The sequence below is a fragment of the Emydura macquarii genome, unplaced genomic scaffold (assembly GCF_026122565.2).
Source record: "Emydura macquarii macquarii isolate MOO-44397 ecotype Brisbane River unplaced genomic scaffold, CSIRO-AGI_Emac_v2 contig_3305, whole genome shotgun sequence".
Classification (NCBI taxonomy): Eukaryota; Metazoa; Chordata; order Testudines; family Chelidae; genus Emydura; species Emydura macquarii.
Window position 1 is genome coordinate 2,720,412 of NW_027133442.1, and position 16,036 is coordinate 2,736,447.

The 16,036-nt window shown below is 39.4% G+C and overlaps 1 protein-coding gene across 4 annotated transcripts in view; it reads left to right on the forward strand.

Moving 5' to 3' along the window:
• SOS1 (SOS Ras/Rac guanine nucleotide exchange factor 1) overlaps positions 1-16,036 on the forward strand; it is a 92,902-nt gene that overhangs the window by 52,274 nt on the left and 24,592 nt on the right. For all 4 annotated transcript variants that reach the window (XM_067532939.1, XM_067532942.1, XM_067532940.1 and 1 more), the window contains exons 10-13: positions 974-1,629; positions 9,399-9,480; positions 10,130-10,252; positions 11,702-11,805. In XM_067532939.1, coding sequence (XP_067389040.1) covers positions 974-1,629; positions 9,399-9,480; positions 10,130-10,252; positions 11,702-11,805 — 965 coding nt within the window. The remainder of the gene's footprint in view (positions 1-973; positions 1,630-9,398; positions 9,481-10,129; positions 10,253-11,701; positions 11,806-16,036) is intronic.

Here is a 16,036-nt window from a genome sequence, read left to right on the forward strand (position 1 = left end):
TTTCTGCTTTCAGCTCTCAATGCTCTGCTATAAATCTAGGGTTCCCAGTTTCCTCTTTCAGTAAACAATGAACAAAATAGTTTGTGACAAGCCTGCTTTTTAAGAGGAAGTGACATCAAAGCTAAGATAATTTGTTATTGTTTTAAAACCTTTCGTATTTATATGCGTCCTTGCACACAACTGGTCAAGACATCCTGAGAATCCAGTGGTAAGCAGAAGGAAAGATAAGTTGTATTTGTAGACTTTTTTCCAGATGGATTTGTAAAATTATAATCGATAATGTGCATTTTCTTATGGTTGAAAGTAGATATTCTTGTATCATGGAACCATTTAAATGATCTGAACAGATTTTTGTGTACATACCCAGTTGAAAATCAAGCTCAAGTGTGAACCAGTAATTAATTGCAATGTTATATACTACATTCAGATATATTTGGTTATGATTAAAGTAAATGACAATATGCAGGCAGTAGCCAGTTTATAAAAATTCTGTACAGTACATTAATTTAGGACTATTTTTAATATTTTCCTGATAAGTAATCAAATTTTGTACTCTAAAATGAAATCTTTAGGCTTAAACATAAATGCCTCAAACTGCTTAGCTGCTAATTGAGGAAGGTAGAATTAAGTGCATTCTTAATTATGGAAATAAATTGAGAACACACGTTAGAGCGTGTAAAAATGTGCTATAACAACTTGCCTTTTGCTGATTAGGCACTTCATTTAAAAACATTTTACATTGCATAGTTGGTAACACATAGAATGCTTCTATCCAAACGAGGCACTTAGGAATTAGCAAGCACTTTCTCCATACCGATAGTTTCATTAAAATAATGTTTACATTAAAATGATTCTCTTGTTAGCATGTGTTTCTTTGAGGGTGCAGTTACCTTATCATTTGGAAAAAATTGATTATTTTATCCTTTCTGTACTAATGTATTTCCTTTTTTATGATTATTCTCGGTCACTGAAGTGAATCTGCATGTCGGTTCTATAGTCAGCAAATGAAGGGGAAACAACTAGCAATCAAGAAAATGAATGAGATTCAGAAAAACATTGATGGTTGGGAGGGTAAGGACATTGGACAGTGCTGCAATGAGTTTATAATGGAAGGAACTCTCACACGTGTAGGCGCAAAACATGAGAGACATATATTCCTTTTTGATGGACTAATGATTTGCTGTAAGTCGAATCATGGCCAGCCAAGACTTCCTGGTGCTAGCAATGCAGAGTATCGTCTGAAAGAAAAATTTTTTATGCGAAAGGTACAAATCAATGATAAAGACGACACTAATGAGTATAAACATGCCTTTGAAATCATTTTAAAAGATGAGAACAGTGTTATTTTTGCTGCTAAATCAGCTGAAGAGAAAAACAACTGGATGGCAGCATTGATATCTTTACAGTACAGAAGCACTCTGGAAAGAATGTTAGATGTAACAATGCTGCAGGAAGAGAAGGAGGAGCAGATGAGATTTCCAAGTCCTGAGCTTTATAGGTTTGCAGAACCAGACTCTGAAGAGAATATTGTATTTGAAGAAAACATGCAGCCCAAATCTGGAATCCCTATCATCAAGGCCGGAACTGTTGTCAAACTCATTGAGAGACTGACCTACCACATGTATGCAGGTGAGGCAGCCTTTAAGCTATTTTAAAATATTTGAAGCAGTTGATTATTTTACTAAATTCCTAATTTCTTTGCACCAAAATTTATTAATACACAATGTGAAGCAAGATGCTGTCATATTTTGGGATTTTCCAAAGCTCTGGTCTGTATGTGCAGAGTCTTGATGCAGTAGCTTCGTTAAGAATATAAGATCTCTTAACTTTTCTCTGTAGCGCTGTTATGGAACAGGACCATACACACTCAGCCCACTCAAATCCAGCTTTTTCTTCTTGTTCAGCAGAACCACAGCTGTTCTGTCATCAGGTGTTCACTGTGGCCTAATACTGATCTAAAAAGCACACTAAACATTGGTACAGTAAAAATAGATTAAAAGGCTGTGTGTGTGTGTGTGTATTTAAAAAAAAAAAAAAAAAAAAAAAAGCATAAAACAATTTGTGTAAAACCTCAACTAGTTAACATGCTTTACAGTGCAAAAGGCATTCTGAAATAAAATTGTTTTTGAGTTAGGGGTCTGTATCCCAGAGAGGAGATTTTTCTGTAGCCCCATTACTGCAGACGTAAACATATAAACCCCGGTCCATTGAACTCACTGGCACTATGTATATGCATAAAGTTATTCACATGCTTGGGTGCTCACAGGACCAGGGCCGTACACAATACTTCTTCCTGTATGTTCCAGTCTTCAAGAGTTGCCATCTGCTTGGACCTCATAAGCTGTGATGGTATATGAAGGGCCACAGGTTCAGAAAGAGTTTGTGGGCCCAGTTCTCTATTTTAAAACAGCAACCTTGAATTCAATCTGTGCCCACACAGGCAGCTAGTGTAATGAACATACAGCCAAAAGGCAAGATATAATATCAATTTAGTAGTTACAGAGGCGCAATCTATTGCATATTTCTTACACTGAAATTTGGTTAAATTTAAGGTAAAGGCTTAATCAGATTATTAAAGGGACAGAGCCACTATACTTGACTTTAGGGCTTTTTAATACAAATGTCTGTGCTTGGTGGAGATACATAATAACAGTCATCCCTAGTTACCTTGCTTCTTAATATGTTATGTGGTGTGTTTGCAGAAATGTTAAGCATGTTCTCCTCTTTACTACTTTAAAGCTTTAAATATGTAATTTTCCTAAAGAACGTGCCTCTTCACAAGACAGGATTAAAATTTTGTTCATTTTTTTAATATACAAAGTCTTATGTTTATTAGTCAAAAAAACAGTATGCAGTACAATAATTCAATGCTGTATTTTTAATGTAAAATCAGTCTGATTTAGTATAACTGAATGCTTAACACTCCAAATTTTTTTTACTATACTTGAGTAATTTACCAATTTAGACAAAAAATCAAGATGCTCCCCCCTCCTATGTCAGAAAATTATAACTTTCAATTTTTATCACGTTATGTTATTGAATAATTCTTTGGATTCTTAAAATATGTAATTATTTACTTTGAAGAAAATGGTTTCTTGAAGACAAGAGGGTGGGATATTTGTGGAATTTTCTGTTCTGTTTTCTGATGATTTTTTCTGTATTGTAGATTTTTATAATCACAAGACTGGCTTTAGATCCTGTTGGAAAAACAGGTGACAGTAGTAGAATTTTCCAACACATTTGGAGACGTTAGCTTTCACTAGGGATAGGCTAAGGCAGTTCTTTGACTTGCATAGGTTTAGGCTAGAATTCAGTATCGAAGCTGTATCAAGAGGTAGGGGTTGGATTCTGTGGCACAGTTGGAGAAGATCTATTAGGTTATTGGTGCCCAAACTTATTATATATGAGGGCCTCAGAAACCTCAGCATAATTGTGTGGGCCAAACAGCTTCTATATATTTTAATCAGATTTTAAGTCACCTGTACTGATTTATATTTTAAGTTCACCTTGTTTCATATTTATTAGTTAGTTTGTGTCTCTGTACAGTATTATCTATTTATACATTTGTGTAAACTAAAAGATGTAAACATGATGACAAAATGCTAATGAACTGGCCATTAGTATATTGTGTTGAAGCAGGCCATGTGCCTTAAAAAATGTTCTGGTGGGTCGGAGGTTGGGCGCCCCATTATTAGGTCGTCCAGTCCAACCCCTGTCAACGTGGAATTTTTCTTTAGACTACATTTTCCAGTACTTTTGCCAGTCTAATTTGAAAATCCCAAGTAATTGGGCTTCCAACACTTCCCTAAGGATACTATTTCATACCATACTACATCTCACTGTGAGTGTTTTTCCTCATAGTCAGCTGTAATTTTTTCCTTTCTCAATTTCATTCCATTACAACTGTTGTAAATTGCTCTCCATCCTGGGTGCCCAGTCCTTCAGGGATCTGATACACTGCTCATTTCAAGATTAGACCCTTGATATTTATATCAGTTGAATATTAGTAGGTGGCTTTCAGTTATACCCCTTCCCCCATTTGCTATCTCTTAACCAAATTATGTATATTTCATTTGTTAATGTCTATTGTAAATGGATCTCTCCATACCCCCAATCACTTTTATTACTCTTCTCTGAATACCCTTGCAGTTACTAATATCTTTCTAAAATGTAGTATGAAGAAATAAACACAGTATTCCAGATGCAGTTGCAGCAGAGCTATTTTAAGCCTCCGTTCTCATTTGCTCATAACTTTTCAAACTTTTTAGCCTTGGGGGCTGAAATTTTATTTGTTTGGTCTCCGTCTTGTGAAATTTTTTGGAAGTTAGAGCAAAGGCATTTCAGCAGTATTTGAGAGCAAAAGCCAAAACATTTAAGTGTTTTTGTGACATTGTTTTGAATAGTTTGAGTACTAAAATAAGTGGTGAAATGAGGGTATTATTTAGCAGACCAACAGCCTCAAAGGAGAAGTACCTTTTTGAGTGTGCTTATGAACACTTGCTTTGATTTGGCTGAGTTATAAGCCTTTGAGACTCACCCTTTGCATATACACAACAATTTGATACAAGTTATTAATAAATTTGGCAATATTCCAAGTGTTGGGTGCCCTGTTTGTATGCTTTTGTTCAGTGAGCCATGAGCTTCTCTCCTGAGTTCTATTTGCCCAAAAAGGAACAATTTCTAAATTATTTTTAGGAATACAGAATCTCCTAAAAGAGATCTTCCTTCTAATGTATTCCCCACCAAAATGCTCCCTTAGCCTACATATAGTGCTAAGCACAAGGTGGTAGCCAAGAAGGGTCCTGACCTTTAGGTCCACTTCTTCCACCAAACACACTTAATAATTCCGAACTTTACAACTCCTATTTAACAAAGCTTAGAAGTGGCATAACTGAGGCACAGAGAGGTTATTTGGTTTGCTCAGAGTCACACAATACTATGGCAGAGCTAGGAACTTTAGTCCCATTTGAGAGTTTGGAAAATTGGGACAGAGAAATTGACTAATTTTCCTAGGTTGCCCTGTGGGGTACTGTGATTGGCATTGAGTTGCAACCTTAAAGACCTGAGTTCAGTCACTGGATTTGACACATGCTGTGTGAAACTGGGTGAATTAGTAAACCCTCTGTGCTTGTCACTCACCTTTAATACAGGATTATTCATGTACTCCCACCTTTGCAAAGGGCTTTGAAATCCAAGAATGAGAGAAAAAATGAGAGTTCTGTGGCACTTAAAAGACTGACAAATTTAATTTTTGTAGGCATAAGCTTCCGTGAGATTCAGCTCACTTCGTCAGATGCAGAGGTAAAATGAACATCTGACGAAGTGAGCTGAGTCTCACGAAAGCTTATACCTACAAAAATTAAATTTGTTAGTCTTTAAAGTGCCACAGAACTCTCGTTGTTTTTGCTGTATACAGACTAACATGGCTACCCCTCAAGAATGAGAGAAACACTGTGTATGCTAAGCATTATTAGCCATGTTTTTCAGATGAACAAAGGAACACAGAGGTTCAATGCCTTAACCAGGAAGCACTGTGACATAGCAAACTAGACCAATTCTGACCAAACTAGACCATATATAGCGCCTACACATGTGACTAACTTAGCTTTGCAGTGAATGTACATACTTTGTAAAGAGTGCAGTGATTTGCTGCATTTTCAGAGATGCAGAGTGAGTGAAGCAACCCTCCATAGTATCTCTGCTCCTATTGTCCTTACATACTGTGCGTGACCTGAGGGTATTGCTTCATGTGCTCACTTTACAAGACCTACTGAAGTGCCTAAGAAAGGGCGTTCTGATGGCATCTAGCCAAATAATTCCAGATTGTGGAATTTGTTTTCCCAACATGCATAAAATTCTGTTGAGAACATTTAAAATTGTGTGTGCAACCCTAACTCTGCCCCTTTGTGTATATGCATTACGGTAGTCTCTTATTGCACGATCACACTTTTCCTCAAATAGTGCATTTGCATGCAATGTTTTTCTGCACAAAAAAGCACTTACTACTTCAGCTTACAGGCATAACTACTTTAGCTGTCAGTATTATTATTTGTAGTGCCTAGGAGCCCTAAGCATGGACCAGAATCCCATTGCGCGAGGCGCTGTACAAACACAGAACAAAAGTTTGGTCCCTGCCCCAAAGGCCTTACACCCTATACAGCAGGCTTTTATTGTATAGGTAGGCCTGCCACTATAAGGTGACATACATGCACACCCTTTGCCGGTATATTGTAAGTAACAGCAGAGTGTAGCTAAATTAGTTGCAAACTCAAGATGAGTATGATCTGAGGCAAAATCAAATATCAGATCTCAGGTTTTTTGTAAACAGAGGTCCATAATGAATGATTATGCCAGATTTCATTTATTGGGGTGGACCTGCCTGTTCCCCAGGCTATATTAATTTATCTCCAAAAAATGTTTCCACTGACACCAGGGTTAATCTCTGGTAGAGTAGCTCCAGTGGAATCAGGCATCCCCCAGTGGCCAGAGCAAGTGTAATAACACAGGCTTTTACCAGATTTGAAGGTAGGCCCCACAGCCTTTTCCATGGGTGTGGAAAACCATTGCATCCTCCCTGTAATGGGACTGTTATATAGATCTCTGCTTGAGAGAAATTTCCCCTACAAAAGCCCCTTTCCACAGAGCATTTGCATAAGAGTGTGTGTGTGTCTGTCTGTCTGTCTGTCTTCTCCCCCCTCCACCCACCTTTTTCCTGATGTTTGTGTAAGAGCGTTAAGGTTAGGGGCTCCTAGTTTTGAAAGTCCTGGCAATTTTTTAATCTATAGGGCAGTGCTGTTCTATTTTTAAAGCTTTGATATGTTAAGAGAGTTTGTGCGTCAGCATAGTGTCCGTTTCCTTTCTTAAGGAATTCAAGGATGATTATTTATAAATCCTTGTAGAATAAGTTATTGTTCTTTTTTAGCTTTTAAATTGGCTGTATTGAAGGGAGAATTATCACATGAGCGGACATCCTGACTAAGTGGGGTTGTCTGTATTTTTTTACCTACAAATTGGTTAGTTATATAATATACAGTATTTTAAGTCACTAATTTTGTTAGTAAGATAACACCTGTAATCAGAAACTGAAAGAAAATAAACGTTAGATTTGATGTGCTGCATTAACCTCAAATGGAGCTAAGCAGCTGTTGATCTAAACACCAATCTCAAATTCTACTGTAAATAACAATAGCTATGACTCAGAGGTACAATAGCCAGGAAATTTTTAAGTTATTGTGGAGGCATTCTACTCTTTGGTTTAAACAAAACATATTAAGGGCACTCATTGTGTGTTTTAATAATGTATAATGAAAATCATTCTATGGAAACATTACTACCTATAGGTGAATAGTTGAATAGTTTTGTTCATTGTTTCTGAGTTAGGAGCCAAAAGTCAGGCTTCTAAGTAGGGTGCCTGATTTTCACAAGTGCCTACTGCCTACAGATACCATTGTTTGGCATCTAAAAATTCAGGTGCTCATAGTTATGAATGTAGACGTCTAGCTTTTGACACTCAAGTTTGAAATGTTTTGCTTCTGTGCTTAAAAGTGCAGTTCAACTCTGTAAAAATGACATTCTCATCCCACTCTGAGTAAAGGGGAATCCACTTTTTTTGTTATTTTGCATGACTATCTTATTAAGGAGATAAGGTGGGTGAAGTAATATCTTTAATTGGACCAACTTTAGTGGGTGAAAGAGTCAAGCTTTGGAGCTTACACAGATCTCTTCTTCAGGTCTGGAAAAGGTACTCCATTCAACCAGTCTAGGACAAAGCAGGGTTAGTGGCATGGGAGTGTTCTAGAGAGAGTTTGATGAATGGGTGGTGGTTGCTGAAGTTGTGGTGGAATTCTATGAGGGAGTTGAATGAACACAGGAAAAAGACAAAACCTCCATATCACCTATGGGTGAATACTCCATATCAGATCTCTGTCTTCCTCTTCAAAGGGAACATGCATAACACCTTCAAAAGATGATCCTAGGAACTTTAATCCATCACTCTGCTAAAGACCAAAAATCATAGAGTTAATAACAACAGTATTTTATGTCTCATTACAACAACAATCTGTAATGCACTATTCCTGCTTTGTCCTAGAATGGTAGAAGTGTTAACTGTCCACTTCACCTCACATGGCCTCTTGCAACATGTGTTGACTCCTTATCTATTCCACCTTATATTTAGATGTGACACTCTTTCCAGATCTGGAAAGAAGAGCTCTGTAAGGATTAAAAAAAATGAAAAAAGACTGGATAATGAAAACATTCACAGTTACATTAGCTAATACAAAATTGTAAGACTAAGACCCTCGTGCTTGAGGACATAAGCCTACCAATTTAACAGATTCATAGATTTTAAGGCCAGAAGGGACCATTGGGATCATCTAGTTTGACCTTCTGCATGACACAGGCAATAGGACTTCCCTGAATTAATTTCCGCTTCACGTTTAATAGCTGCGCTTGAACTAGAGCAGATCTTTTTTAAAAACATTGTCTTGATGCTTAAAAATTTCCTGTAATGGAGAAACCACCACGGACCTTGGTAAGTTGCTCCAGTGGTTAATTGCTTTCATTTGCTAAAAAGTTGTGCCATATTTCTAGTCTGGCTTCAACTTCCAGCCATTGGATCTTGTTATACCTTTGTCTGCTAGACTGAAGAGCCCTCTTATCAACTTTCTATTCCCAGTGTAGATACTTTCAGCCTGTGATTGGTCACCCCCACCTACTCTTTGGTAAACTAAATAGATTGAGCTCCTTGAGTGTGTCAGTATATAGCATGTTCTCCAATCCTTTAATCATTTGCATGACTCTTCTCTGAACTCTCTAATTTTTCAACATCTTTCTTGAAGTGTGGACAGCAGAAGTGGACACACTATTCCAACAGTGCTCACACCAGTGATGGACTTAGGAAGAAACATCCCTATGAAAAAATTATTCCCTAATTGCCCACTATAGGGTTTCTTTCCTCTTTTTATTTTTCTTTTTAAATACCTGGCACTGTACATTGTCAGAGAGAGGGTACTGGACTAGATGACTCACTCATAAAATGACATATATATTATGTGTATTGATAAAAATGTGCTATGTGCAATGTTGTAAGAATTTTTCTAGGTATTTCTTTTAATAATTGAGAGAGAAAAACAAGTTCTTTTTGTGAGTAATTTTAAAATGCAGTTGAAATTGATTTTATTCATTCTGCCTCATATTGTCATGCCCAAAAGTTCTAACTTGTCACTAAACTAACAAGGAAATGTGTTGAGTGTACTGTATAACAGGTGTCAATTAATAGTCCAAGTGTTTTCAAGTACACTTAGGTTTAAAGAACACCATTCACTTTGAATCCTTGTGAAGTACTAAAATTAGAGAATTTGTTGAAATTAAAGCAATGGGGTTTTTTTGTGTCCTAGACCCAAATTTTGTTCGGACGTTTCTCACGACATATAGATCCTTTTGCAAACCTCAAGAACTATTGAGTCTTCTGATAGAAAGGTATGTAATTTTTTATATCATCCCTGGAGTGCTTGCTACACTAGTCCATAAGAGAAGGGATCTCCATGTCTTTTTTTTTTTTTTTAAATGTGAGTAGGATTTAAAAAATGGTTTTTCTTTTAAAATTTAACATTTTTTTTTAAATGGTTTTTTTTTTCACCACTGGTCACTTTAAAAAGTTTTCAAATCCAAGGATTTTAAAATCCAAAAGGTTGATCCTCAGCTGGTGTAAATTGATGTAGTTCCATTGAAGTCAATGGAGTTACACTGAGTTGCACCAAATGAGGCTCTTGCCCCAAAGGTTTTGTTACTTTGCAATCTGTATTGGCACGTACTGTGGCTGTGCTACGGTCCCGTTATATGTTTTTCATTTAGTGGCATAAGATACATTATTTCCAATGTAGTAAGTGGTTGCTCTATTCTTACTAACTGGTACGAACCTGATTTAATGGAAACCCTCTAAACTTTTTGACTAGCGGTGGAGGAGCTTATGCTTGTGGCAGCAATGGTATCTTTAATTGAATCAAATGCTTAACAGTTTTTTTTAGTGCACATTCTGAGAGAGGTAAACACAACAAATGGCTGGTTTCCATTTACATCATTTAAATAAATTTTAAAGGTTTAGACTTTTTTGTGTGTCCCATCCTAGGTTTGAAATTCCAGAGCCTGAGCCAACAGAAGCTGATCGTATAGCTATGGAGAATGGAGACCAGCCTCTTAGTGCGGAGTTAAAACGATTTAGGAAAGAATATATACAACCTGTACAGCTGCGGTGAGTATTAGAGAAATGCAAATAAAACTTCTCTTTCTAAGAGTGTCTCTGCAGATTCCTACCCACTGTAGGAGTCTCTTGTTGTTCTTCATGAGCCATGGACCTCAGTACAGCCATGAGGGGGGCACTTGTACCTGACTTGCATCCCACCAGTCAGCAACCCGAGGCTGTAAGTTCCCATCTGGTAACCCATCCTCAGTTTTGTTGTTTCAGCTTACAAAACATTTACAGAACCACAAAGCTCCTTTCTTTACAGTAGGTAGCTCATTGGATAATAACAACCAAAAGAAAAAAGGAAAGTTATTTTCTTGTAAATGGAGTTTTCTGAATATATTGCCTCTGCAGATGCACATTGACCCCTCCCACTTTCTCTGTACTCTGGAATCCTTCTGTAGACTCTTTGAGATACAGAAGAAGTATGAGGACACGTAAAAGGTTCAGCCTTTATACAGACTTAGGTTCTAGAATGCTACGATTCAAATTAGGCACTAGTGCTGCCTATTGGATTTTCTGAAATCCATGCTTCCATGGCTTCAGGCGTGGAGCAACACTCCTGCAGTGTGGATCTGCATTCAGAGAACACTCTAAGGCACTGATGCCCAAACTTTTCCTGTTGCGCCCTCCCCACCCCCAACCCCAGTAATGGAATCTGTCTGTGACCCCACTCCACTACCGCATACTTGGCTCAGCAAAGGAACTTGGGCTGATAGCAGAGCTGCGGGCAGAACTGGGGATGGGGGAGGAGCTGGGGCTAGAGGTGGAGCTGGCCTGGGGGTGGAGAGGGAATGAGGTCAGAGCGGGGCTGTCCTGAGCCCCACCACGCACCCCCTTAAACATTCCTCCATGCCCCCCTGGGGGATGTGCCCCACAGTTTGGGGACCACTGCTCTAAGGCCAAGGCTACACTACGAATTTTTGCCAGCAGAGCTATGTTTAGTGGGGGTTGGTGGAGGTGGGGGGTGAAGTATAATTTGTGAGTGACATAGCTGTGCCTGCAAAAGCCACTAATGTAGACTCGGTTATACTGTATAATGTATACTCAGTTAATCTGTTTTGCCAGTGTAAGCTGCATCCACTCTAGAGGTGCTTTGCCAGGATAGTATATTGTTACAGCTGTACCAGCAAAGCACTCCTAATGTAGATCTGACCTAAATAAGTAACATTGTTTTCTAATCAACAATATTATTCAGAGCTTTCAGGTGAAATTAACATATAAATGTATTGAAGGCAGGAACTAGCTATGGGCATTCTTTTGTGAATATTTAAAGTGAAATGAAGACTGTATATTAGCTGCATTTGATCCATTGATTCACTCTCCTGTACTGTCGTCTAATTCTTATGATAGCTCCTAGAAATCCCAACAAAGCCATGGTGTTAGGCACTGTCAGACATAGACTGAGAGGCAGTCTCTTCTCACAAAGAGTTTATAATCTTTCCTTTAATGTTGTAGTGTGTTAAATGTATGCCGACACTGGGTAGAACACCACTTCTATGACTTTGAGAGAGATGTAGATCTTTTGCACCGATTGGAAGAATTCATTGGGACTGTAAGAGGTATTTATGATTGCAATAGATGTCAGCATTTTAAAATATGTCCAGCTTTAGACATCTGTGTTATGTGGTGATGCTTTCTTACGGTCAGTGGATAAAGGAAAATGAAACATTGAGTGCTTGTGATGACTTAAGTTAACCAGTGCATACTCTGAAACCTTTATTAAAAAATCAACTCTTATTTTCTTTCCCCAATATATGGTGCCTATTCAAAAAAATATAATCTATGTTGCTTAACTCTGATGGTCAAAATGATTCTAGTTATATTCAAAATTAATTAATGTAATTGAAAATTGCCAGTAAACTAAATCGATAGTTTTTGAAGGCAGGTCAAAATAGCCTTTGGTCACCTGCTTATTGGGTGAAGGCCCTGCAGTAACTTGCATAAAAGCTTACTGAAGGAAACAGCACACTCTAGAGCAGGAATTCTCAGGCTGTTTCACAGTGTGGACTACATCCTGAGAGATTATCACATAGGCCACCTCCCCTCCAGTTCATAATTGTGCAGCAAACCTTCCCCATTCATTTGTAATAATGAGACATTCCTGTGGCAGCTACAGCAGTTACATACAGGAAAAGATTATATTAGAAAAGTATTTAATGTATATTTAGCAGTTGGAAACAGGAAGAAAACAAGCACTATGTGACCAGTTAGTTCCCTGTGGACTGTCAGTAAATTCTGTAGACTGGCCAGTTTGGAAACCTTTGGGCTTGTGTTCAGCGCATAGGACAGGGATGCAAGAATTCTTCAGGTGATTGCAACTATCCATTCCACTTCAGGTGAGTGTGCCCCTAGTGCACTAGTGTTGGAGATTTTTCCCTTAGTGATACCCGTCGGGACAGGGCATGCACCCTTTGCTACCTCATGCTGCTGCGCAGAGGTATGAAGGGCAGAGTTGCACCTGACTCCCCTTAGTTCCTTCTTACCACCAATGACAGTAGAGCATGGTAGCTTGCTTTTGCAAGTGTTTTCTCCCTTGTTGGGAATTTGTTTTCCTAGTATATATAGGTGGTACTTGTCTAGTAGTTTTATTAGTTTAGATACATTTCTTTTATTTAGTATTGTTCTTGGTATATATTTTGATTTCCACTCGTCCGGGTGCCAACACCCAGTACCAGGGCATCCTCGGTCTCCGGGCTTCAAGCCTTGCACCGAATGCTGCAAGTCTATGCCAGTAATTGACCTGCTCTCCAGGTGTCTGAAGTGCCTCAGGGAGGCTAATGTCTGGGACAGGTGCCAAATCTGCAGGGACTTTAAGCCCCAAACTAAAAGGGACAGGAAGGCAAGACTACTTTACCACCTCATGAAGACAGCACTGATTCCATCTTCAGAGCTTTCCCACCCAGGTTGGGCACAGAATGCCTTTAGTTCTCTTAGGAGTGCTCCTCTGGACATTGTGGAGTCTCGGCACCCATCTCCTTCTCCAGTGCTAAGAAAGAAACATTGGTAGGGTGAGTTGAAGGATCCACCCTCTAAGAGATTGAGGTCCCCAGTACTGCCAGCCAGCAGGCAGTCTGGGAAACAGGGCAGTGTCCTTGGTGAGGAGACACTCTTTGGTGCAAATAGCACATTAGGCAGGGTCGCTGACTCCGGTACGAATGCTGTTGAGATTGGCCACTGCTAGAGCAGCATCACAGCCGGTGGTGCCGACCCTTTCAATGCAGCAACAGCACCAAAGGAACTTCTTGGTGCCATCAGTGCCAGAGGCACAAGATACACACAGTCTCCTGTCTCTCGCAGTCCCAGCTTCATCATCTGTTCAGGAGACTTCTTGTCTCACACCGATGCACCCTCATTCTGACTTACATGCAGTAGAGCTTAGATGTCAGTACCATGGGAACCTTCGGATCATAGAATCATAGTACTGGAAGGGACCGCGCGGGGTCATCTAGTCCAGTCCCTGTACTTATGGCAAGACCAAGAATTATCTAGACCATCTCTGATAAGTTTTTGTCTAACCTGCTCTTAAAAATCTCCAATGATGGAGATTCCACAACTTCCCTAACAATTTATTCCAGTGCTTAACTCCCCTGGCAGTTAGGAAGTTTTTCTTAATGTCTAACCTAAACCACTCTTATTGCAATTTAAGCTCATCGCTTCTTGTCCTATCCTCAGAGGTTACAGAGAACAATTTTTCTCCTTTCTCCTCGTAACCTTTTATGTACTGGAAAACTGTTATCAAGTCCCCTTTCAGTCTTCTCTTCTCCAGACTAAACAAACCCAATTTTTTCAGTCTTCTCTCATAGGTCATGTTTTCTAGACCTTTCATCATTTTTGTTGCTCTTCTCTGGACTTTCTCCAATTTGTCCACATCTTCCCTGAAATGTGGCACCTTGAACTGGAAACAATACTTCAACTGAGGCCAAATCAGCATAGAGTAGAGCAGAAGAATTACTTCTTGTGTCTTGCTTACAACACTCCTGCTAATACATCCCAGAATGGTGTTTGGGTTTTTTGCAACAGTGTTTCACTGTTGACTCATATTTGGCTTTTGATCCACTATGACCCCCAGATCCCTTTCTGCGGTACTCTTTCCTAAGGAGTCATTTCCCATTTTGTATGCGTGCAGTTGATTGTTCCTTCCTAAGTGGAGTACTTTGCATTTGTCATTATTGAATTTCATCCTGTTTACTTCAGACCATTTCTCCAGTTTGTCCAGATCATTTTGAATTTTAATCCTATCCTCCAAAGCACTTGCAACCTCTCCCAGCTTGGTTTTGTCTGCAAACTTATTAAGTGTACTCTCTATGCCATTATCTAAATCATTGATGAATATATTGAATAGAACAGGACCCAGAACTGATCCCTGTGGGACCCCACTCAATATGCCCTGCCAGCTTGACTGTGAACCACTGATAACTATTCTCTAGAAATGGTTTTCCAACCAGTTATGCACCCACCCTCCATCTAACATGTATTTCCCTTGTTTGTTTATGAGAAGTTCATGCAAGATAATATCAAAAGCCTTATTAAACTCAAGATATACCACATCTGTAACTTTTCCCCCATCCACAATGCTTGTTACTCTGTCAAAGAAAGCTATCAGGTTGGTTTGACATGATTTGTTCTTGACAAATCCATGCTGACTGTACTTGTCACTGTGTCTTCTAAGTGTAAGCTGACTGGTCTGTAATTCCCCTGGTTGTCCTTATTCCCCTTTTCATAGATTGGCACTATATTTGCCTCTTTTGCAGTCCTCTGGAATCTCTCCAGACTTTCATGACTTTTTGAAGATAATCATTAATGGCTCAGATATCTCCTCAGTCAGCTCCTCCTCCATTCTGCACCTTCTCACATAGTGCTGTCAAATTCTCTTGAGTCTCATCATTGCTTCTCGGCACTGAGTGTACTGCTCCTCTCTGAGCAGGCAACTCAGGTTTATCATCTAAATCGTTACTCTTCTTTCACCCTTGTTATGCAGCTGACATTCTGCATTGGTCGGTAGGCATGGAGCTATGGTTGGGAAGAAGTTGAGGCCCTATGCCCTACCATTGGCCATTCCCTCCCATCACCAGATCTTCTCTGCACACTCCTCCCTTCAGATCCCCCAGCAGTGGTTGGGATAGTTCACTGCAAGAGGCATGAGAGGTCATACCCATTATCAAGTTGGATACTAAACAAGAACAAACTGCCCCACTGGTTCCTTCAGTGGAAGAGCTAAAGGAGGCTCCACCTCAGTCATCTTTAGGTTCTTCCTTTTCATCATCTGATGATGTAGCAGTGTCTGGTGTGTGCTCACCTCTCCAGGATGGTTACATGATCTATCAGGACCTGTTGGAGAGGGTTGTTCCCTCCCTGGAAGTACAGTTCAGGAAGTGGAAGTAGTTCAGGAAAGCTCACAGATTAGTGGGCATGTTGGGGTCATAAGAGCGCTCCTTTGTGGCTTTCCCCATAAATGAGGCTATTCTGGAGTCCACAAAGTTGTTGTGGCAAACACCATCTTCATTGCTGTCTACAGCTAGTAGGAGTGACAGGAGGTCTTAAAACTCTCTGATCTGTATATCTGTGTATCCAGCCAGCATATGTATGTGAGTTCCTTTTGTTCCTCCACAATCAACATTGACTTCAGTTACAGAGGGTTCTTCCCTAGGTTGGGGAATCCATCTGAGGAGTCTATGGACTCAAGGTCTTTGGTCTGGCCAAGAGTTAGCTCTACACATAAATATGAGGGTGTTGAGAGCCCTCCACTTAGCTTGTCACACTTTCCTTCCGTGCATAAAAGGAAGAAGTTGA